Source organism: Haliotis cracherodii, unplaced genomic scaffold, assembly GCF_022045235.1.
Source record: "Haliotis cracherodii isolate W230 unplaced genomic scaffold, xgHalCrac1.p SCAF_7, whole genome shotgun sequence".
In the NCBI taxonomy this organism is placed as follows: Eukaryota; Metazoa; Mollusca; class Gastropoda; order Lepetellida; family Haliotidae; genus Haliotis; species Haliotis cracherodii.
Genome location: NW_027266330.1, coordinates 39,556,170 through 39,580,756, shown reverse-complemented (window position 1 = coordinate 39,580,756; position 24,587 = coordinate 39,556,170). Strand labels below are relative to the sequence as shown.

Sequence of the window (24,587 nt, the reverse complement as noted above, 5' to 3'; positions counted from 1 at the left end):
AACTAGATATCAACATTGGGAAACTGTTGATAGATTGCATAGTCAGCTGATTATTTTGAGTAAGTATAGATATCCTAACAGGTTTCAAGTGACAAATTTTATATTGATATATGTACAGGTGTAAAATAAATTTGATTTTCACTTTGTGAAGTTTGTTTTCTTTTAAAACTTTTTTATAATAAATCAGGCAGACATTGTAATAAATGGTTTTGGTGTCCAGTTGTTTTCATCATGTATGTTTTTGTGCTCCCACTTTAAGTTGACAACAATTACTTCTTTATCATTTTGTTTTCTTTTGTGGTATGTCAACTCTATTTCAATATTGTTTTTTCTTGTATCTAACTTCTTGCAGTATTTCAGTTTTGTTTTATGTTGTATCGAAAGTTTTGCAGTATTTACATTTTGTGTTATTTTGTATCTACATTTTTGCAGTATTTCAATTTTGTTTTGTGTACTGGAAGGCAGGTTATGTCAGGATCAAAGTTTAACTGGTTTTGTAGCCATTGTCATATGAATTCATTAAGTCCATGACAGAGAGGAACCTATTGCTTAAAGACAAAAACATAACTATGGAATGATAATATCTGGGAATAAATAACTTGCTTAATCAAAATTAAGATATTTTGACAAACTTTAATAATCATCAGTCTCTTTCAAGGCGCTGTTTTAACACTACAAACAATGCAAAGCTAAGAACATTTAATTCAAAGACAGATTTAATTCGGCAATTGTTGCAGAACTTAACTGAGTCAAAGCAAGCTACATGGGATAATTATGTAATTATGGTTTTCTAAAGTCCTGTTTTTATTTACAAATATTAATTCAATTTATTTCACCAAGGCAGCTAGACTTACACTTAGTCTAGCCTATGATAACATTTCTTGACAACGTTTTCTTTATTCAAAAGAACCTTTCCTTTTTAGCTGTTTTCATGGAATTAAAGAAACTAGACTTGGTTTAGTTTGACCTAGGCTTGTAGTAAAATCTCTCTCTCTCTCTCTCTCTCTCTCTCTCTCTCTCTCTCTCTCAGTAATGGCACAGAACTACAAGGCAACAGGTTGGTTCCAAACAAAATGTAAAGTTTCTATGTATTTTTACTTCACTAGACTGTAATCTCGATCCCTAATCCAGTTAAAGAGCATCTCGGCATTACAACTGTTCTGTGGCTACAAACACCAGTTAGATGTTGACCCCTCTATTTGTATCCTGTTGGACAAGTGGCTGTACTCTGCATGTAAACCTCCCCAATATGTTATGGGAAGTTACTAGTGACGTAACAGAAGCTGTTACCTACCAATGTACGGAGAGCTGCATGTTAGCTTGTAGACTACTGCATGTATGTTGTAACAAGATGCAGATGTACAGGCAGTAGACATGGGATGGGCAGCTGTTATAATTTGCTCAAGCCTTGCTGTGGTGGAGGAATGAATGCTAGCAGTGTCAGGGGAGCTGGGTAAGTCTTGTGGTGCTGTCGAAAATGAAAACCTGTGTATACTTGACTCTTGTCGCAGAAAAAACTAAGAAATCTGAATTAACAGAAGGTGTATACCAAATCAACCTGTTACAGTAAGCAATGGAATTATATGTCATTATAAACTACTACGAGTAAAAACATCTATTTGTGAATTGTGATGCTTTAAAAAATTTGCAATGAAGAAAGATTTATTCCTACAGGTTAGGCAGTTCTAGGGCAGAGAGATTTTGTAAGAAATGAAAATAGAAAATATGAAAGTATTTTGAGTAGAATTTGTTGATCCTTTTGAAGCAATATTTGCTGAAAATATTTTGCCAAGGTAATTGTTAATAAAGAATACAAGCATCTGATGCAGCAATCAGAGGAAATAGATGCTAACTTGCTGTATAACAGAGGGTTTTGAGAACCTTGAGTGATCTTTGATGAATTTTTCAAAAACAAAATTGACATTTAATTTTGAAAGTTCGTTTATTTAAGTATTTGACGTTACCCATAATTCCTGTGCCTGGCAGGTCCAGATGGGCGGGAGGTCCCGACCCGGATCCGGGACGTCAAGGGAGATCAGCACTACAGAGTGGAGTGGACGCCCACTAGTATAGGTAATATTGAGTCTCACTGACACTCAAGAATGGAATAATCCTGTTTTTTTCTTTATTTTAACATAAAGCTAGTGCATATGTCCCCAGTGAACACAATTTTGAATAATTTGTTTCTGTTTCATCTCCTTTGTGACTGCTAGACACATTTATTAAATCAAGTCATTTGTATTTATTGAACAGTGACTAGTAGTGTAAATTTTCACTGTTGGTCACCTGTGTACAGTGACTCTGTCAGGATGAACAGTGACTGGCAGTCCTCATTGTATGATGAAAACATTGAAGAGAAACAACTTCAGTTGAAGGACCTCATCACTTCTAATCTGTGACTTTGGCACACAGCCTGGTATTTAAGTGTGCCAATTACAATGATGTTTATGGGACAGCAGAAAACACTAGGGATTTCTAGCCCTGCAACCTTGCATTAATTTAAATGTGAACAGATAAGAAGATGAAGATCAACCCTCAATTTCAGGGGAATATAAGGCTGTAATTGAGTACGCCGATATGCCAATCAAAGGGAGTCCCTTCACTGTGAAGGCCTTTGATGCTGCCAATGTGAAAATCTCCAAGATTAATCAAGGATTCCTGGGAAGACCCAATTCTTTTACATGTAAGTAATCTTTGATTTTTCTCACACTTATATTAATTTCAGTACGTTATAAAGCCTTTGATGATAGTTTCGTCTGAGGGGATGATTTATAGAAACATGACTTTCTGATCAGCAGTGTTGATGATGCTGGAAACAAGTGGTCCGTCTAAGATTTACTGGCAAACTTGGCCGTATGAGTAAAGGGGATGTGCTTCCAGTCCTGTTTGTTTACGATCTGTTAAATGCCAGATGATTATGTGGTGGCTTATCAATCAAGAATGGTTTGTCCCAGCTGATATGACATCAGTTTGATGAAAAGGGGTGAGGTGGGTGTTCCATGAAAAAATGACAGCGAAGGGGGACATGAAAAAAATGATTTTTTGTTGTTGAAAATTTTCTTTTTCTTTTATAAAATTGAACATTATTTAGATACTGGTTGTTAATTATTAGGAGGGGTTCATGAAAAAATGTTACATATAATTGAGGAGGGGTCATCATTTAATCCCCTCTGTATGAAAGACTGATGTGGTGACTGGCTGTGCTGTTGCAGTGGATGCTAGCGAGGCTGGGGATGGGAACCTGGAGATACAGGTAACAGCTGATGGGGAGAGCGTCCCCAACTACGTCCGCCAGGAGTCCGACACAAACTTCCGTGTCAGCTTCACCCCGCAGCGCCCCTCGAAGCACCACATCAGCGTCCGCTTCAATGGAGAACCTGTGCCAGGTAGGAAGCAATAAGCTGAATGTCCGTGGTGGGAAGAACATTTGATTGATGGTTTACAATTAACACAGTCCATACAATGTATTAGCGATAGGATATTGTTCTTTTGATTTGGAATTCAATGTTACCAATGTCAATCTCTTAAACATCTTTGTGGGTGTTGGGTAGCCTTAAGTGTTTGTTAGGCCTGTTGTCTGGGTTTGAATCTCCACATAGGTGCAATGTGTGAATCTTAGCTCTTTCTTGGTGTCCATTGCCATAATATTCATCTGCCTAATAGTGCTTTTACCTTTAACCTTCTTATTTTAAGTAATTTTTATTACTTGGATCACAGATTTGTGCTGCAGTGAAAAATATTTGCCACCATAGCACCTGATTTAGTGTTACATTTTATTTGGTTACAAAAAATGAGCAAACACTAATAGGCTCTTAAGTTAAAAAAACAAGTTTATCAATCTGCCCATGGAAAATCATCATTCAATACAATTTTGAATAAAATTTAGAAATGCCTAAACGTATGATCAGTAATAAGGCTTTGTCATATCCTTGATCATATGTGGAATCGATGTGAGCCTTTACATTGTGCCATGTTGAATACTCACCCTTGCCACTGTGTAGGCACTACTGATCGTATGTGGAATCGATGTGAGCCTTTAAATTGTGCCATATGTTGAATACTCACCCTTGCCACTGTGTAGGCACTACTGATGGTATGTGGAATCGATGTAAGCCTTTACATTGTGCCTTGTTGAATACTCACATCCTTGCCACTGTGTAGGCACTACTGATGGTATGTGGAATCGATGTAAGCCTTTACATTGTGCCATGTTGAATACTCACATCCTTGCCACTGTGTAGGCACTACTGATCGTATGTGGAATCGATGTGAGCCTTTAAATTGTGCCATGTTGAATACTCACCCTTGCCACTGTGTAGGCACTACTGATCGTATGTGGAATCGATGTGAGCCTTTACATTGTGCCTTGTTGAATACTCACACCCTTGCCACTGTGTAGGCACTACTGATCGTATGTAGAATCAATGTGAGCCTTGACATTGTGCCATGTTGAATACTCACATCCTTGCTCCCATACAGGCAGCCCCTTCACCTGCAGTGTCCTGGACAGTGACCGGATCCATGTGTCTGGGGAGGGCATCAAGATGGTGCCAGCCAATGTCCTCACCACCTTCAAGGTCGACCCGAAGGGCGAGGGGGATGGGGACCTTAGTGTCAGGGTCTACTGTAAGTACACAGCACATGTACAGCAGACACATGATAAGCTTCAACAAATGAAACAGTTTTGCATTCAGAACTTGTGAAGTTAGGTGACTGTTATAGGAAAGCGTCAGACTTTTAACAAAACTATAAAGAAGTCATGCAAGTTGTCTGTGAGATCCAGTGTTATTTGTTGAAGCATCAGACATTCATGTTTGCATATGTGGTGTGGTAGGATACATAATAATAATAATAATAATAATAATAATAATAATAATAATAGGCTATTAATATTGTGCATATTTCCATACCACTGAGGGGCATACTCAAAGCGCTATTGTTACCCCAGTCACTGGATCAATGTGCACTCAAGAATCATTCTCAGCTCCCTGGGGAGTATACAACCCAAGCTGCTCATTTGGCGCTTGAAGGTTAACAACCACATTGCCATCTTATCCTACCGGGTACCCATTCACTGCTGGGTGACCAGAGGCACATTAGGAACAAAGTCATTTTCCCAAGGAGACACCACACATGTTATATGTGCTTCATTGTGGGGCGTGAGCAAAGCCCTAGAAACTCTCAGGAGCAAAGCTCCCAAACCCGGTCACCCATCCAAGGACTCTCCGCTTACCTTCAACTGATTTGTGACCCGTGCGCAGCCTATGTGCGACCACATGAAACTGATAAACAAAAACAACATTTGTATGTGGACTAAGGATTGCAATTGACTGTTAAAACTGTTGTTTCTGCAGCATTACCTGAAAAAGCAACTTCAACGTTTACAATTTACGATTATGTTTCCAGCTCCGAGTGGACATGAGGTTCCCGTGCGAGTGTCCGGCAACGCCCGGTCGGCTTTCAGGGCAGACTACACACCACACGACATCGGTACGTTTATCTTACAAGCATCATGCACATTACTGATTCAGATGGCAGCTTAGTATTGAACTGGTGATACTTGTGCCCTCTGGTGGTGTTGTGACAGCAAGAGTGTGTTGTGTTCCAGGCCTGTACAAGGTACATGTGGAGTACAGCGGGGTGGAGATCAAGGGCAGCCCCTTCACCTGTAACGTGTACGACCCCTCCCTCATCAGGGTGACCAGCCCCGGACGGGGCTACCTCGGCAGACCCATCCACTTCCAGAGTAAGTCTACTACAAGGCTCAAGGCTTTCCCTAACACTAAATTTGGGATCTTGTGCTCATAAATTTTAAGAATGGCTATAAATGGTGTCCACTGGAGTCCCATTGGAGGGACAAGAGTATGGATGGTGGAGTGGTTGGAACTCATGAAGCTTGTGCATGAGATTTTATAATTAGATGTGATATTTCTGTTTTGATAAGTATTACAATCTTTGTATTGACGGTCAATGTCATTAGTTTTTCACTGTCTGTTTGAATCACTGACCGTCTCAGTGGTCTTGTCGAAGAGCGTCCACCCGGAGAACGAAAGTCTGGGGTTCAGTCCCCGGCTCTGTGATACCAACAGACATGAAAAGATGGTACTTGTTGTTACCCTGCCTTGAGCTTGGCATTAATGGACAAAAGCATGGACTGGTCGGATCGGAGTCAGTATACTGTGTCTGAGTGGGGTATTCATGTTAAACTGCGGCATGGTATCTCAGTGGGCTGACACTATGAAATCAGCATTAGTCCGGACCAGTACAAGCATCCACACACTTAAACACACACACACACGTGCATGCACTTCGCTATATAAGTGAAATAATCTTGAATGCGACTTTGAACTCCATTTCAACTCACCTTGTTTTCAACAATGGGCACCTGTCACCCTAGCTAGTCCCTATCCACAATATCCATGTTGGGAGACTACCATACTTTGTAGTATAGTTGGGACCTCGATGTTATTGCCTTGGACCCCGAAATACACACATCAGAGTGAATGTCAGTCCATTATTAATTATATATCTTTTGCTGTTACATCATTTTAACTAACGGAATATTGCTGTCATTAGATGGCTTTGTAGATAAGTGCTGAAATACTCAAAACGTGATAAAGACAAAAAATATCCTTTCGCAAAAAAATGATTTTCATTTAAGGATTAAGTTGAATGAATTCAACTGTTTTTGGCCACTCCAACAATTTTTCACATCTTGAAAACTTAACCGAGGTAGAATTTTGCCATTCATACAGGGATTTGGTGTATGTTATCAATATAAGGACTAGGGGACTAAAAATGTTAGTTTCTCACTGCTGCTGTTGTGTAAAAGTAATAATTTCATAATTATCACAATATCAGGATTGATTGCATCAATCAAACTTAAGACTTAAAGGCTTTACTCAAATTTAAAAAATGTTGTTTTTGAAACTGTGTTTATGATTGTTTGTAGTTGACACATCAGCTGCTGGAACTGGTGACCTTGAAGCAGAGGTCAAATGTCGTGGGAGCAACGTGGCCAGTCATATCCGAGAGATTGGACGGAACCGCTATGAGTTGAGCTTCACTCCGCGGGACCTGTCCACCCACATAGTGACCATCCTGTTCAACCGCTTCCCCCTCCCAGGTGAGACCTCCACAGTCAGAGAAGATAACCAGCCTGGGAGACAACTCTCACCACAGTCAGGAAGATAAATCACATCTAAGTTAGGGGAGATAACTCACTTCTCAGTAAGGGGAGATAACTCACACGAGCCTGGGAGACAACTCTCACCAGTAAGGAAGATAAATCACATCTCAGTAAGGGGAGATAACTCACACCATAGGAAAGGGAGATAACTCAAACCATGGTCACATGGGATAACTCATTCCATTGTATCAACCATTCATCACCACTCGCGCCTTTCCGTAACCTGTCGATCAATGTTATGTGTGAAAATATGACAAACCGATGAGAATGAGTGTATGATTTCAAGTTCTTCGTCAAAGAATCCTTCAGAAATAAATATTTTTTAGTGTAATGGAATACAAATTGTTTTCACAGACTGATACATCTTACGGGTAAGGAATTTGTCCATAATCCCAAGGAACAAGGGATCAATTGAATCATAACCTCCAATTTAAAGATGTGATGCTATTTAAGCAGAACAACTTCTTTAGAGTTTGTGGATACAGAGTAATCATAAGTTTCAATATTTATATACATGCTGATATATTTAAGAAATAAATCATGATTGGGAGTTGTTTATCGTACAATAAAACACTTCAGGGAGAATAAACCATGAGGGGTGCATGGTTTATACTCCCTGCAGTGTTTTATTTCTTATATGAGTTATGAACATTATGTACAACCTCTTTAAGGATGATGATGAAATATACAAGCTCTCAATATGTTTACCTGTATGTTAATCATGATGACTCCCTTAATAGAATCTGACCTCGCACAAAGGGGTATTTCCTGCATATTCTCACAATCCTCGCGTCAATTACCTGTACCTTTTCTCCCAATAACGATTGTCATGTCTCTCCTACTTTTGGATGCGATTGTGTTCGGCCATCACGTTCATCACGTTGCCCAGCTGCATCTATGAGGAAGAACTCACCTGATGTTCCCCTCACCTAACATTGTCCAATATACAACGTCATCAGGATGCAAGCTCATGTTTTATTTACACAGTAGGACTAATGTACAAAGACTTGCCACATGTGAATTGTACAGTCATCAAAAATTGAATGACCGAGAAATGAATATGATGCATACAAGATCAGATTTTATGCATTGATGATAAAACATATGAGATGTATGACAGTATCAAGTCAGTTTGGGTAAGTTGTTTTTTTCATCTACAGGGTCCCCCTATCACGTTGACATCATCGACAGCAACAGCGTTACCATGAGCGGTGAGGGACTACACACAGCCCAGGTGTACAAGGAGACGTGGTTTAACCTTGACCTTCATGGCATGGATGAGAATGACCTTGAAGTTCATATCACCAGTGAGTAGAACAAAGAGGAATAATCTTTGCTTTGTTACTGTCTTTATAACTAAAACTGTGAGATAATATCAGTTATTGTTAACCTATTTTTGGTCACTAAAATAGGCACAACGAAATGACTTTTCTTTATGCGTGCATTATGTAGCAGGACGTGGAGTCATTCCACAGATGACATCCTTACCTTGTCAGCTTGCTGACGGGGTTAACCTCTTTGGTCATGTGGACAAGACGTCCGACCTCTGATCAGAAGGTCTTTGGTTCAATCTCATTAAAATCAGATCTTAGTTTTCCTACCCCTAAACAAAGATCTGACGACATCTCATTACGGGTCATGTCAGAACGACCTTTCGCTAATTTTGACCGACCAATGAAATGACTGACAAGTAATCAACATTTGCCAATCATAAGACAGCTTTCTCGAGCTTTACGACACTAGTTTCAAACTCAGGCGACAACGCTTCAAAACATTTTTTAAAGTATTCTCGATTAAAAATGTTAAAACTGATACGAAGAACATTCTGGAATGGTTTATAGATGGCCTAGATTGTATGGATATAATCTTAAAACCCGTAACTGTCGTTCGGAATACCCCGTGTTAGATATATCATGGTTGCATGATTAGAAAACACATTCCGACTGTCACTTTCATGATTTGGTAAGCGACGCTCTGATTGGTTGGATGAAAGGTCGTTCTGACGTGACTCGTAATGGGATGTCCTCAGATCTTTGTTTAGCGGTAGCGAAAACTAAGATCTGATTTTAATGAGATTGGTCCTTAGTTCGAATCCCATCACGGGACTCGGAAATTTTATGGCCGCTACAATTACATAACTGAAATCTCCAATCGGCAGTTATTGGGAAGGAAATCTACTCCTTTGGGCCAGCGGCTCATTGAAAATTATGTGTATGGGCCACAAGTGAGCAAAACTCAGTTTCTGTCAAAAATATTCTGAACAGCATAGTTAAATAGATACAAACACAATTGAGTCCTTTTTATTGTCATAAACTCTTTATTTACCAAGTCACATTTAGTGTTTAATTTTTCAGTATTTCCTTGTGTACACCCTTTCCCCCAAATTAATGCTGTGTAGAGTGGGGTGTGCATTATACACACCAGAATGAGTTCGATTCCCCAGTTTGTTACAAAGTGTGAAGCCCATTTCTGAAGTCCCCCACCATGATATGACTGGATTACTGACACAGGCAGTTTACATAATTTATGCAACAGTGTGGCCTAATTGCACTTAGGAAAATATTTTGAAACAGCTTGTACATGATACTGAAAATAGTAGGATCTCTGTGAATATTTGTGTGTTGTGTGACAGGTCCCTCGGGCTCGGAGATCCCATGCCGCCTCAGTAAGAAGGGCCATGTGTGTCGGGCGGAGTACACTCCCCTGGAGGTGGGGCAGCACATGATTGATGTGTACTTTGCTGGCACTCGACTCCAAGGCAGTCCCTTCGTCAGCCAGGCATACGACCCAAGTCTTGTGCGCATCACGGACGTAGATAAGACAGCCAAGAAGGAAAGGGAGATTGCATTCACAGGTGAGTCAGTTTTCTTTATTGATGCAATAAGGATTTATATTACTGGTCAAAATATTTCCAAATGTTGATGCTTGAACGGTTACCAGACAGGTGGGCAGGCAGGAGGGCAGGCAGGCAGGCAGGCAGGCAGGCAGGCAGCGTTGTTTCGGACACTGGCCATGGATGGACTGAAAGCCATGTGTTGGTTGTGTCCTGTGAACACTTAAACTACTATACTGCAGTTTGAGCCATAAACTGTGGAGTCAACGAGCCAGAACATGAAGTTTCTTATTATCTTCAGTACATTTTAGTCTCAGTGTACAGACTAGTATAAAACTCTGATTACACTAGACCAAACCACATTTTGTTAGACTATAAGCCAGCAGCATAAAACTGATCCAACACAGTCACCACTCAGTTGATGATAAGAAAGAGGGAGTTCATACATTAAAGTTCAACAAAGCTGCTGACATGAAGGATTTGGCACAGCACCGTTTCCAACAAATGCAAGATACATTTGCCAAGTCAGAGCTGTATCATCCATAAATAGAAAAAACCAAAAAGAATTTTAAAAGTCGAGGTTAGGCTAAAAAAATAATAGTCTTAGATCTCAGACACCTCCCGCATCATCATGAAGACCGCCACATGTTTCATTTTTATTTACATTTTCTAAAAATAAAAATAATCTTTAAATATTCCACGTCTCGACCCGGGCAGTAAAATGCTACAATACTTAAGGACAACATAATTTCACCGAAATTATTGTAAACAATATTTGGTTTGTTCTTTGAAAGGCATTTAGAAGTGATACACATAAGGAAGAGAATATATGAATGTCAACTTCTTTATTATGAGGAACACAGCGTTTCGGAGTATATGCTTACTCCTCCATCAGCATATACTCCGAAACGTTGTGTTCCTCATAATAAAGAAGTTGACATCCATATATTCTCTTCCTTAAAATATGGTTACATACTAGCTTGATCAACCAAAGAAACAAACAAACCACTGCCTGCACTATATTTTCAAAACCCATCTCCTGAGAACCAATTCTTTTATTTCTTTTAAGCCTTAGATATGAATATGATATGTTGACAGTAATCCAAATGTGTGGAAATATTGACAAGTGAATGCAACATTCACATTGTTTTTTTCTGTCCTCTCATTCATCATCACTTTCTAATGTATTCTGGTCTGTGATGTTTGTAGTCGATGCGTCGGCAGCTGGGGTGGGAGACCTTGATGCTGTAGTGACCCACCATGGACGCAGCATCCACACCTACCGTGAGACCATCGGCGACGGCCGCTACAGATACACCTTCACACCTACTGAAGTGGGCCACTATGATGTCAATGTCAAGTTTAACGATGAACAGATTCCGGGTGAGAACAAGTTATTGTCTCAATCAGAGAGCCTCAATCTCTGATTGCTGAATTAGAACCAATAGGCAATTTTGCAAATAATTCCAGTTCACTGATCTTCGAAAAATATTCTGAATATATTCTGTAATTTTCTACTTTCCAGGTTGTCCTGTGGTTGTGAACGTGGAAGAACAAGTGCCGACCTTCATCACCATCAACTTCCGCGGTGTTGAGGCGCTCAACGTGCGTGACCGCAATCACTTCATCCTCCACATGGACGGACACCATGTTGACTCCGATGCATTGCAGACACGCATCAAAGGTTGCCATGGAAATAAAATGATTGGCATGGCAATGGCATGATGGAAGACTGATGGGAAAAAAATATGTGTTACAGCTTGATATGATTTCTGCCATAGATGAAATTTGCATGCAAGGGACATGGTGCTTTGTACATTTAGATACGTGTCTGATTGTTATGGCTCCTCGTCGGAGACGACGCCCTACTTTGTTGAAATGCATGCCAGTATTTCTATGTATTCTGTGATTGGTATCAATACTTCAACTTGAAACCTTTCTTTTCAGATCTTAGCTGTATTATTTAATCTTCAGAAGTATATATACCAATGGCTTGTTGGCACTGTGGTATTGGTGGCTGTGTATGTCTGATATTGACAATGAAATTGATTGCAATGTACATATCCTGCTGTGAAATCTACATGTTATTTGTCTGGGGCTTGGCAGTACCTGGAGTGTGATCGAGCGGTAGATGGTTGCCTGTTGACCGCTGGTCAGTCACAAAACCAGTAGCATCCTAGAAATGCTTTTCTTTTGCTTTCATTTCGCATTATCATCTTAAAATATCCAAGTCTTTAGATAATGTAGTTTATGGATCGATTTTCTCTAAATAGTTTTTTAGGTATACTTTTGGTGCAATTTCAAGTAATTGCTATTAATCAGTGTGTTTTATCGTTAATAACAATCTTAACTGTCAGTCTAGCTATTCTTGTCTATTTTGCCTCATGCTGTCCGCCTGTAAAGTTTATCCCTGATGTCTCCTCAGATTTCCCCATTTGTCATCCTGCTTCTAATCCATCAGTCTCATTGTCCCATGTATTGTCAAACAGAGGTGACATGTGAATGAACTGGCTATCTATGTTTTGTGTTTAGCTCCGAGTGGAGAACTTGTTCCTGCAAATCTTGTGCGCCAGTCTGATGGGGACTACAAAGTGGAATGGACCCCAAATATGGCAGGTAAGCGAAAACTTTGTTTTCGTTTGTTTGTTGTTGAGCGCCTCACTCAACAATATTCAAGCTATATGACGGCGGTCTGTAAATGATCGAGTCTGGACCAGACAATCCAGTGATTGACATCATGAGCATCGATCCACGCAATTGGGATACGATGACATGCATCAACCAAGTCAGCGAGCCTGACCACCCGATCCCGTTTGTCGCCTCTTGCGACAAGAATAGTCAACTATTCCGGATCATCACTGGCTGCTAAAACTTTGTGTTAGCGGGGATTTAGTTATACATATAGAGTCCTCGTTAGCTTTGGTTGAAAATGTAAACCCTTTAGTGAACTCAAAACTCATGAGAGCCAAAGCCCTGAAGACTTTTTTCAAGTTTACTTAGGCCAGGCTTTTTTTATTTTTAGGATTACAGATTTTTCAGCCCAAAGACTAGGGTTGGAGCAAGGGAAAAAAAACAAACCAAAAAACCCAGCCAGATGCATTTTTTTTATAATGCAGAATGGCTCTGGCATATTTTATGAACATATTGTGGCACAAAAGACCGCCATTTGTGAGGATAAAGCCCCTTGTAATGATAAAAAATCTACCCCTTACAACACAGACAATTGTCAAGGGAGGCTATTCATGTTCGATCAACAAAGATCAATAATGTATCTCTTTACCGGTGTACAATGGTAAATTCATATGTTTTTACTAAAAGGTGATGATAACAAATAAAATAACTGACTATGCAGCTATCGGCGGGGGAAAATAAATGGAAATCTGACTTTTTCTTATTTTCTCAAAAATTAGAGTCGGCGGGTCCATAATCTGAAAAATATAAAACACCTGAATAAACTTATGAACAAACTCATGACCTTTTAGGTCGGGGGTATATAGTTATACCAAGGTTCCCCCGTCCGTCCGTCCATTCGAAAACTTTGTTCGTGCGATTTCTCTTAAACTATTCAGTGGATTCATCTCAAACTTAGTACATATAATCTGTGTCATATGGAGGGGTGCAGTCAAAAGAAAAAAATTGTTTTTATTAATTTTCCATTTTTTTATGAATTTTTCAAACCCTAACCCTATCCCAGCTATTCAATTTGAAACTACTGACACACTAGGCAGGTTTGGGGTATTAGTGAGCCACGCTCACTTTTGCCCTTGTTTTTATATATATCAACTCTATGCACTTACTCAGCGTTCACCTGATGAAGAAGCAAGAAGTAGCCCTGAAACATCGTGACAAAGAATAAAAGTCGTTGCTATCCACAAAAACTGTGATGTATTAAGACAGTGTTCAACATGTTGGAACCGGGGAATCTATACACCAAATAATTACAATACTGACCAGAGTTTTGCCTTTGCTAAGTGAAGAGTGACCCGAAATATTGTGCTGTTTTCCTTCAGAGGTATTAATACCATGTTAAATTTGCAGGCAGACATTCTGTTGACGTGCTGTTTGCCGGCCAGCAGATTCAGGGGAGTCCGTTCTTCATTAACGTGTTTGACATCAACAAGATCAGGGTGGACAACTTCTACAATGGTGGTCTGGAGGAGACGGCTGGGTTCAATGGTGAGTGACCATCCGGGGTGCAGCCTCATCTCTCTCACAGTGATACCTGCTGGCTGACCTGATGGTTACTGATTATTCTGATAACCCCTGATTTGTCAGCACAGACTGAGCCTTGGTTGCCTAGGTATACCCTTGATTGTGGTGCACACCAGACCGATGTGGTGTTGCCTAGCAGTGTATTGCTGACTGTGCAAAACATTATTTATCACTACTCACCTTGGATACTGGGTTTATGTGTTTATTCAGACATGTGTCTCTCAAGTTCCTGATGTTTTAGGATAATTCTAATATCTCAATCTGTGATGTTTTGTTTCAATGTTATGGGAGAAGTTCTTTTATAATGATGAAACTATGTGTTCAATTGACAATATTGTCTATGTGTAAAAGTCCAAATTGATTTAGAAGAAACTTGGTAATTTCATGGACATACTACAGAGTGTAACTTAGATCAAGTTTACAGTTGTTTTCATTGCCTGTTTCTGCTCCTCCACAGTTGACTGCAGTCAGGCTGGGAAGGCTGACCAGAGCATCTGGGTGGTCAGTCCGTCCGGCCGCAATGTTCCCGTGGACATCCAGGAGAACAGGCCAGCGGAGTATGCGGTCAGCTACGTCCCACACGAGGTTGGCAGACACAAGGTGCACTTGACGTATGGCGCCATGGAACATCCAGGTCAGTGCTACACTCACTCCACATAGAGATATAGTGAACAGCGGGGGTTGTGACATCTGCAGATGATGTCTTGACTTGGCCACCCTCCTGGCTAGGGATCTGACAGATGAAAACATTGACTTGAGTACCTGAGGCTCACAACCAGACATGCACTTGAGTGCCATTTTGTCTCTTTTCTTAGCGACCGCCTCCGTGGTCTAGTGGTAGAGCATCCGCCCGGAGAGCGGAAGGTCCGGGGTTTGATCCCAGGCCGCGTCATACCAAAAGATGTTAAAAGATGGTACTTGTTGTTACCCTGTCTGGCGCTCGGCATTAAGGGCCTAAATCAAGGACAGTATACTGTGTCTGAGTGGGGTATTCATGCTAAACTGCGGCATGGTATCTCAGTGGGCTAGCATTATCAATCGGCATCAGTTCGGACTAGTACAAGCAGCCACACACACACACACAAACACATGCATGCACGTCGCTATATAAGTGCAATAATCTTAGACGCGACGTTAAACCCCATTTCATCTCACCTCAACTCTCTTCTTAGCACCATCTTGTCTTCCATGTCGGCAACATGCATGTTAGAGAAGTGGAGATGTGAGTTAACTCCCTTGGTTAGGACTCAGGTCCACCTAGTGCTTGGGTATTCAATGACCGGACAGTGCCCTATAATACAGACAGGGCGACCTCATTGCTCACGTGGACACAGTGTCTGACTTTGGATCTTAAGGATCATTGTTTGAATCTCAGCACTGTACACTGAACCCCACCTACTGCTGAGATTTCCATATAGTGGTCAAATAACAAAGATCCCCTCCTCTGCAGCCTGGCGTTGATGGGGTAACAGCCTCTCTAGCAGTTGGGAGTCTTTAACACTTAGGATAGTACCGCGTCAGCTTACTGTAAGTTGGGAGGATCATGTTCTTAATCAAGAACCTGATTGCAAGGGTCCTCCTCAAAATTTGTTTCCTCTTGCACATCTGAACCTTTGCAGTGTCTTAGGGGGTGGTCGGGTAGCCTAGTGGTGTAAGCGTTTGCTCGTCATGCCAAAGACCCGGGTTCCATTCCTGACATGGGTACAATGTGTGAAGCCCAATTCTGGTGTCCCCCGCCGTGATATTGCTGGAATATTGCTAAAAGCGGCGTAAAACCATACTCACTCACTCCAGTGTCCCAGTGCTTGCTGACGAGAGTACTGATGTGGAAGAATTTTGTGTTACATATAATTCCAAGGTCGTTTGTGAATTTGGCAGCTATTGTCCATGCTTACTTTGTATGGCATCATGTTGAAGTGAAGGACAAATGACATTTAAAGGTGCAGGATGGTTTCCAGTTGTTTTTCAAGTTGTTTATATTTGGTTTGGGAAAACAAACAGCATATTCATCAGCTTGCCATGTGTGAACAAGAAACTAAATATGTTGTTTATACAAAACAAGAAAGTGCGTATAAGAAGAGCTGATTGCAGTTTCCTGTGTTTGATTCTCATGTAAACATGCAACCGCAACCCTAACATATTATATTTTATATATAGAACTGTGTGTACAACCAGTGAAAGTGCAAAGCATGAGTTTCCTTCCAAGGATGTTTCTGCTTAAGAATGTTTTCTGCAAACATGTTCACCTCTGTCTCTATGGTAGACTTATGTTCCTGCAGAGGAAACAGATCAACAAGTGAAGTGTTCATAGGCATTTACCTCATTGGGGCATGCTTGGCCCAGTTATCAAAGTCACCAACATTCCCTGTGCAGAGTTGTGTCCTTTAGTCATGCCAGGATCCGATGATTGTGGGTTGAATCCTGCATGAATCTGTTTGTCAGAACAATACCTGTGCCAGTAGTGTCACCAAAGTGGCTGGTGTGTAGGGCATGCAACTCTTTAGGTTTTCCTTTAACATTGACACGCTGTGATACAACTAAAGTACTGTTCAATGTTGGATGAGTCCCAATGTATGTCCCGGGTACTTGACCAGGTCTCAAGAGTTGGGTACATAACGTCGGTTTGGAATTGTTTTCCCGTAGTGCTGGCAAGTATTATTTAGATACACTGAAGTCGGCTGAAGTTTTATCTTTACTCAAAAGTATAAATGTTGGAAACAATGGGTGCATAAGTCAGAAAAACATGCAAACATATGTGACTATGTGTATTTAAACAATATATCATGTGACTAACCACGGTCCTGGTAGTCCTGTTGAATCAAGTAATATGCCCACACTTTGTATCATTTCACGCAATGTTATTGCTGTGGTCGGGGGCTAGAGTCCCAGCTTTGTCTCATGTTTTACCAAAATGGTATTAATCTGAAACCTTCACGTCTTCCCATCTAACTCACCATAAAAGTCCAGTTTCCACCCTTGCTGAACTAGACTGGAATTATGGAGCTATATTTTGGCTGGACTGACGAGTCCATGCATAGTCCAATCAAAATTCAGATATCGACATCCGGTTCATAAACAATGTTGCAACTGCCATGCCGAATTTGTTCAATTGTAGGATTTGCAGAGCATGTGTATCGACAAACGGACATCAACAGATGTTTTCCAAATCTTGACATGTTTTTTATCAAGGTGCTCATGTGATGTGATGCACTTCATGAGATAAAAACCTGTTTTATTACAATAAAGATCTTAAATACTGATGAGATGGCCTGTACTAGCCACTGCTATTTTGTTTGAATGAGATTATGATGAGAGGTAGAATCTGATTGGTTAGTAGGGGGGACATAGAAGGGACATAACTCGTAATAAGTGGTGCTATGATCAAGCCCAGAAATTCCAGCCTAGTTCAGCAAGGGTGGGAACAGGACTTTTAAAGGCAGTTAACTCCTTTGTCTCTGCATCACTTCAGGCTATTCAATCAAAATCACGTTAAAATGCCCTGATGGAACTGAAATCATTTTGGTGACTTGGTTAATGACTTGTTAATGTACCTTGACAGCGTAGGTCATTGCCCACACTATCAATCACTTATTGTCTTGTCCGGACTTGGTTATTTACAGACTGCCGTCATACAGCTTGAATATTGCTGAGTGCGGTGTTAAACAACAAACCCACACACCAATTTACATGCACTCACTGTTTTTTGTGGAAGGCAGTCAAATCATTGTTGACCCATGTCCTATTTTCTTTCCATACATTTGATAAGAGTCCCCAGATACTTGAATTTTCAACATTAGTGTCAAGGGAGGGAGTTCTTATGCAAGTATCAAAAGTTTGATCTGATACTGCGGCTGTATTCTGTGCCATCTCTATTCAAGGTGTATTTATGAAGCAAATGGAGATTTGTTTGATGATGGGGTTTATGGCTAGTTATGAGTGTTTGTTTAGTTTATTTTCTGTCCAAAAGCTATCAATAATCCATCACAGCTTTAATATATTGTCTTGTATTGATGGTATAATTTGTTTTCAGTGTATGGTCATCAGGCCATGGACACTGATAGTTCTGTCAATTGTTACACCAATTAATATCAGACATTATTGCTCCTTTGTCAGCTGATATGTGGACTGTGCTCTTTATACCAGGAAAGCAATTTTAATGAAACAGTGTACACTATCGTTAACCTCCAGCTGTATTTAAGGCCAATGGCAATATGACAAGATTGTTTCTTTTTCCATGGTTAACTTGTACAACTTTTTGTAAAAACCTTCACATTCATGCTTTTTATTCTGACCTCTGTACATGTTGTTTTCCAAAGCCCTTAAGTCAAACATACAAAGATGTCATCAGCATGGGGTTTTTTGCTGCCCGATTCTTAATGCAGTTTGTGCGTCTCAAGTCAAATCTAAACTTTGGTAGAGGCATTATTTGCGACAGAATGTAACTTTGTTTAAACTGAATTTCTAGCTGAGCCCAGCATAAGCATCAGTGTAAAGGGCAGATGTCGGCAGTGATGTACTTTACAGTCAACCAGGTCTCCCAAAGAAATCTCCTGTTTAAAAGTAGATTCCATAAGAATGAAAATAATTTGCCCCTTTAATGACTTCTCAACGGTCATCCAAAAGAGTCTTTTGAACATGTTGTTCTCAAACTGAAAGAATAGAGTTTGTCCTGTTTCATACAAACCTTTGTGGTCTTTGAAAAGTTGAGATGAATCACATTTGTGAAATCTGGCCTGCAACAAAAAGAGCAAATTTTGAACTTTACTGTCATTGAAACATTCCTGGGTAAAGCACTGGGTTAGATGTTTTAGTCTGAGAGTAGGTTGAGACATTCTTAATTAGCCGTCGTAGTATGAGTCACTTTGTCAGGCCGGCAGTGTTTGCTATTGGGGAGTGTGGAAAGATTTACACCTTAAAATAAACATTGGGCACATTCATGTTTACTAGGGAGGGATGGGTTGATTGGCCTTAAACATGTCTTTCTTCATAATAACTCATTTAATTCAAGGGGACAATTAGCATATCTTGGTGCCTTGAGTGAATATTTGTAACTGTTCTCTGAGAATTTGAAGCTGAAATTTTTGTATGCTTTTCGATGGAAATGATGGGATTTTTAAGACCGTCTTACTTCATCATTCCCAACACGTAGAAGTAGATGCTTTGAGTGTTATGGATGAAGATGAGGGTGATGTAGATCACATACTGATACTGTGAAGTGCTTCCAACATTTGGAGAGTTTAACAAGATGGCTTTGTATTCTGAGATTTACTGAGGGCAATTTGAATACTTTCAGTGTGGTTTAGAAAACATATAGTTCTGAAAGGAATGCATCTGCAAGGAGTTTGTCAGTTGAAAATGTGCCTTTCTGAGATATATGTTTAGTTTTTTTTGTGTTACATATGAAAATTATGTTGTTTTTGGATGCACTTGTACTTTCTATTGGTGTCAATATTACTATTCTCTTTTATATGTCAAGATGTTTTTTTCTTAAAATCTTAGCACCTGAAACATTAACATATTCAGAAAGACAGATGTGAACATCAGCAGTTTGGATGGTATTCAAATCAATGTTCCTCGTCCTTTGCTGATGCATTTCCTTTCATGATCAGGCCTGATAAGATGAGGCATGAAAAGAAATTCAGATTCTTTTCAGCCTTCCTTCTCTCTCCTCCCAGATTCCCCCTCCACTAAGAAAAATTTTAATAAAATATTTATTTTTGTGCAATTTTTTCACAACCCTCTTATCCTGTGTTTTTTTCATAACACTGACTTTATTCTGTCTATAGCCCTGTCACTATCCATGTAACCAGTGAATAATGTCAAAAAAAGAAAAGTTCTCAAACACAATTTGGAAATGGAAACTGTCTATTTGGGAATATTAAGGAATTTCATGGGAGTTTAGTCTGTTGCTGCATTTCAGTGGGGTTGTCTACAGTGGTAAGTGTGACAATATTGGAAGTTCAGTCACAAGCTGGACTATTTACGCTAGTTGACCTCGAGGTCAGCCACGAACGGCAGATTCTGGACAGGGATGTCATCCCAGCTCTCTAAAGTAAATTAAGTTTCTCCGCAAGTGACATTTACTTGGTAGACTTAACAGCATGGTTCAAGTTCTTAACCCAACACGTGCATCAGGCGATACAGTATAAACCAGGCACTCCTTTCTCCAGCGAAAGGTTACAACCATCATTGAAGGTGTAACACGGCCCACGTCTGGGCTTTTCACCTTGAGACTCGCAAATCCATTTTCGGTCAGTTTTTTTGCAAGCACGTTTCACTGGCAACTGGTTGTAATTGTGTTGTTTTTTCATCTGTTTGGCCGTTTGTTTACAAAGATCAAAGAATCTTATAGTTTGACTTTAGAAAGAGGAGAGTGCAGGCTCTAAAATTGCTTGTATTATTATCAGTTAAGTTTGGTTTTGGAATGGCTAAGATGGATTTGTACAGACTTTTTTGAAGTTTTGGTCCCTGTCTTGAAGCTGATTTCCTTTGATGTTGGTGGTGAATTTATGAGTGGGGCCCGTATTGTTTCTAACTGTTGTGTCTTGCTTCTTTAATTCTTGATATCTGTCAATGGTGGTCATAGGTAGAAAGTTTTAAATTCTTTGCTTCTTAAGTTTGAAATACATTAAGGAGATCAAATTAGTTGAGGAAATACTATAAATATGTTAGCTAAAATAATTATGTGAATTTGCTATTTAAAAATATCAAAATAATTCGGACATTTATGATTTTCCTCCCTAAGACTCCCAGGTGTCTGGTAATTTCATGTAAGCCGTTGAACCTGCATCTATTAGAGGCCCGGCTTCTATTCTGTTTACTGTATATTGCTGTGTATAAGGCAAGTTTTTCGTACATCAAATTAGGGGGCTTTCAAGGGGGGTCGTCATATACACAGGGTTGAAGAGTTTTGATGTTTTTTCCCCAAACACAGACATAACTGTGAGCGTGTAACACTGGAAACTTGGGCTGGGACGAATCCAAATTTACTACCCGGGTACCCGCCCCCCTATTACCCGACCCTACCCGGGTACCCGCTGTAGGTCATAAGAGATAGGTGCAAATGTCCGATTGGGAATAGTTTGACCCTAGCCCTGGCGAAATACATGTATAAAACGATCTGGTCATGTATACACTGAAGTTGACTGAAGTTTTATCATTATTTAAACATATAAAGTAGTAGTGAGACATTGAGGTGCAGTAGTGAGACATTGAGGTGTAGTAGTGAGACATTCAGGTGTAGTGAGATATTAAGGTGTAGTAGTGAGACATTCAGGTGTAGTGAGATATTAAGGTGTAGTAGTGAGACATTCAGGTGTAGTAGTGAGATATTGAGGTGTAGTTGTGAGACATTCAGGTGTAGTGAGATATTGAGGTGTAGTAGTGAGACATTCAGGTGTAGTTGTGAGATATTGAGGTGTAGTAGTGAGACATTCAGGTGTAGTTGTGAGATATTGAGGTGTAGTAGTGAGACATTCAGGTGTAGTTGTGAGATATTAAGGTGTAGTAGTGAGACATTCAGGTGTAGTTGTGAGATATTGAGGTGTAGTAGTGAGACATTCAGGTGTAGTTGTGAGATATTGAGGTGTAGTAGTGAGACATTCAGGTGTAGTTGTGAGATATTAAGGTGTAGTAGTGAGACATTCAGGTGTAGTTGTGAGATATTGAGGTGTAGTAGTGAGACATTCAGGTGTAGTGAGATATTAAGGTGTAGTAGTGAGACATTCAGGTGTAGTGAGATATTAAGGTGTAGTAGTGAGACATTCAGGTGTAGTTGTGAGATATTGAGGTGTAGTAGTGAGACATTCAGGTGTAGTGAGATACTGAGGTGTAGTAGTGAGACATTCAGGTGTAGTTGTGAGATATTAAGGTGTAGTAGTGAGACATTCAGGTGTAGTTGTGAGATATTAAGGTGTAGTAGTGAGACATTCAGGTGTAGTTGTGAGATATTGAGGTGTAGTAGTGAGACATTCAGGTGTAGTGAGATATTGAGGTGTAGTAGTGAGACATTCAGGTGTAGTGAGATATTGAGGTGTAGTAGTGAGACATTGAGGTGTAGTAGTGAGACATTGAGGTGTAGTAGTGAGACATTCAGATGTAGTTGTGAGATATTCAGGTGTAGTGAGATATTGAGGTGAAGTAGTGAGACATTCAGGTGTAGTGAGACATTCAGTTGTAGTTGTGAGATATTGAGGTGTAGTAGTGAGACATTTAGGTGTAGTTGTGAGATATTGAGGTGTAGTAGTGAGACACTGAGGTGTAGTAGTGAGACATTGAGTTGTAGTAGTGAGACATTCAGATGTAGTTGTGAGATATTCAGGTGTAGTGAGATATTGAGGTGAAGTAGTGAGACATTCAGATGTAGTGAGATATTGAGGTGTAGTAGTGAGACATTGAGTTGTAGTAGTGAGACATTGAGGTGTAGTAGTGAGACATTCAGTTGTAGTGAGACATTCAGGTGTAGTGAGACATTGAGGTGTAGTAGTGAGACATTCAGTTGTAGTGAGACATTCAGGTGTAGTGAGACATTGAGTTGTAGTTGTGAGATATTCAGGTGTAGTGAGATATTGAGGTGAAGTAGTGAGACATTCAGGTGTAGTAGTGAGACATTGAGGTGTAGTAGTGAGACATTCAGGTGTAGTAGTGAGACATTGAGTTGTAGTAGTGAGACATTGAGGTGTAGTAGTGAGACATTGAGATGTAGTTGTGAGATATTCAGGTGTAGTGAGATATTGAGGTGAAGTAGTGAGACATTCAGGTGAAGTAGTGAGACATTGAAGTAGTGAGACATTCAGGTGTAGTAGTGAGACATTCAGGTGTAGTAGTGAGACATTGAGTTGTAGTAGTGAGACATTGAGGTGTAGTAGTGAGACATTCAGATGTAGTTGTGAGATATTCAGGTGTAGTGAGACATTAAGGTTTAGAGCAGTAATGAGGCCTTTCAATCCTGGAACATACAGGTGTGGATTTCACTAATGACCCTGGTGTCCATATTGACATGCAGTTGACATGGATACACTGACACAGTGCAAACACACTGGCAGTGGAGATCCTGTTCAGAGATGGAGTGTCAAAGGCAAATAATTACATTGGTTTAAATAGACCAGTTTGTCTTACACTTTCAGAAATAATTTATATCCATTTTTATCATTAGAAAGTTAAATGTGTAGTTATAACTTTCTTTTACCCTGGGATTCGGATTCGATGTTTTCCATTTTGTTTTCAGAAGGATCTAATGTAGTAATTTAGATATCTGGATGTCCAGTAGATTATGATGACTGATCATGACAAACAATAAGTAGATCAATAATAAAAGGGAATATTGTTAATATGTTATATAGTTACATAAGTAATTCATAAGGCAAAATAATAATTTAAAAATTGTCAGTGTTCAATTAATTATCCTTTCTGAAACAGCACAAAAAAAGGTATTAGAAAAATACAATAAAAATCTTTTGCCAATATTGACGTAATTATGTATTGTCAGTTGGGTTAAGGATGATATACCGATCTACTTTATTAGCAAACACTGTATTTGATTTTCATTCTTTTCTTCTGCAATATTTAGTGCAGGACCTTCCAATGACAAAGTATTCTCCTGTGGTAACTAAGAAATGTATCTTTGTGGCTTGGAAAAATATGCAAATATTATTGAGATGGCTTTGAAAATAGTAGTTTTCAGGCCAGGTAATATTTCATTATCATCAGAATGTTATTTCTTTCACAAGGACTTCCAAGAAGAATGTTGTCAAGTAGATTTCTCTATCTGTGTCCACCAGTGTTCAAGTCATCAGCATACCTGAGTCTCTTAGCAAGTGTCAACACTTTGCTCGTGGAACAGGTTTGGAATACTTATTGATTGTGCTGACGCAGTTTGTGCGCCATACAGGAAAACTGCTTCCATTTTCACCTGATATCTCAGTATGTCGTCGATTTCAGCACTTTTGATACCACCAGTAATCGATGCACTGGCAATGAAATTATTTCTTTTATGACATGCCCTGGAGACTTTTAACGTTGAGGGTGATTTGTGTTATTTTTGTTCCATTGTCCATAATCAAGAAGAAATTGAGGGTTTTGAAAACGTTTTTGTCTTGAATGGACCAGATGGCAGGTGGAGGTAGTTGCTTGTTGGGCTGTGGAGTAATTGTGTGGGTTTACCTGCTTTTTGTTCAATATTTGATGATTTGCTGTATTTGAATAAAATGTTGCCATGACAATAGAATTGATGCATGAGCTAGGGTAGTTGTTTGAATTATAGATTATGTTTTGAACGAAGGTAATATGTTTGACCTATATCATTGTCAGGGTGAGTTAGCTGAGTGTGGGTCTTTTCATGCATTATGAGTGGAT

The 24,587-nt window shown here is 39.8% G+C and overlaps 1 protein-coding gene across 1 annotated transcript in view; it reads left to right on the top strand.

Annotated features, from left to right (window-relative positions):
* The window catches only part of LOC139447095 (filamin-A-like), a 113,844-nt gene that overhangs the window by 58,935 nt on the left and 30,322 nt on the right, over positions 1-24,587 (top strand). Inside the window, exons 17-30 of the mRNA XM_071228256.1 lie at positions 1,987-2,073; positions 2,546-2,683; positions 3,213-3,386; positions 4,480-4,626; positions 5,407-5,490; positions 5,609-5,746; positions 6,953-7,126; positions 8,350-8,496; positions 9,822-10,043; positions 11,232-11,405; positions 11,548-11,706; positions 12,555-12,638; positions 14,061-14,198; positions 14,692-14,868. Of these exons, the coding sequence (XP_071084357.1) occupies positions 1,987-2,073; positions 2,546-2,683; positions 3,213-3,386; positions 4,480-4,626; positions 5,407-5,490; positions 5,609-5,746; positions 6,953-7,126; positions 8,350-8,496; positions 9,822-10,043; positions 11,232-11,405; positions 11,548-11,706; positions 12,555-12,638; positions 14,061-14,198; positions 14,692-14,868 (2,043 nt within the window). The remainder of the gene's footprint in view (positions 1-1,986; positions 2,074-2,545; positions 2,684-3,212; positions 3,387-4,479; positions 4,627-5,406; positions 5,491-5,608; positions 5,747-6,952; positions 7,127-8,349; positions 8,497-9,821; positions 10,044-11,231; positions 11,406-11,547; positions 11,707-12,554; positions 12,639-14,060; positions 14,199-14,691; positions 14,869-24,587) is intronic.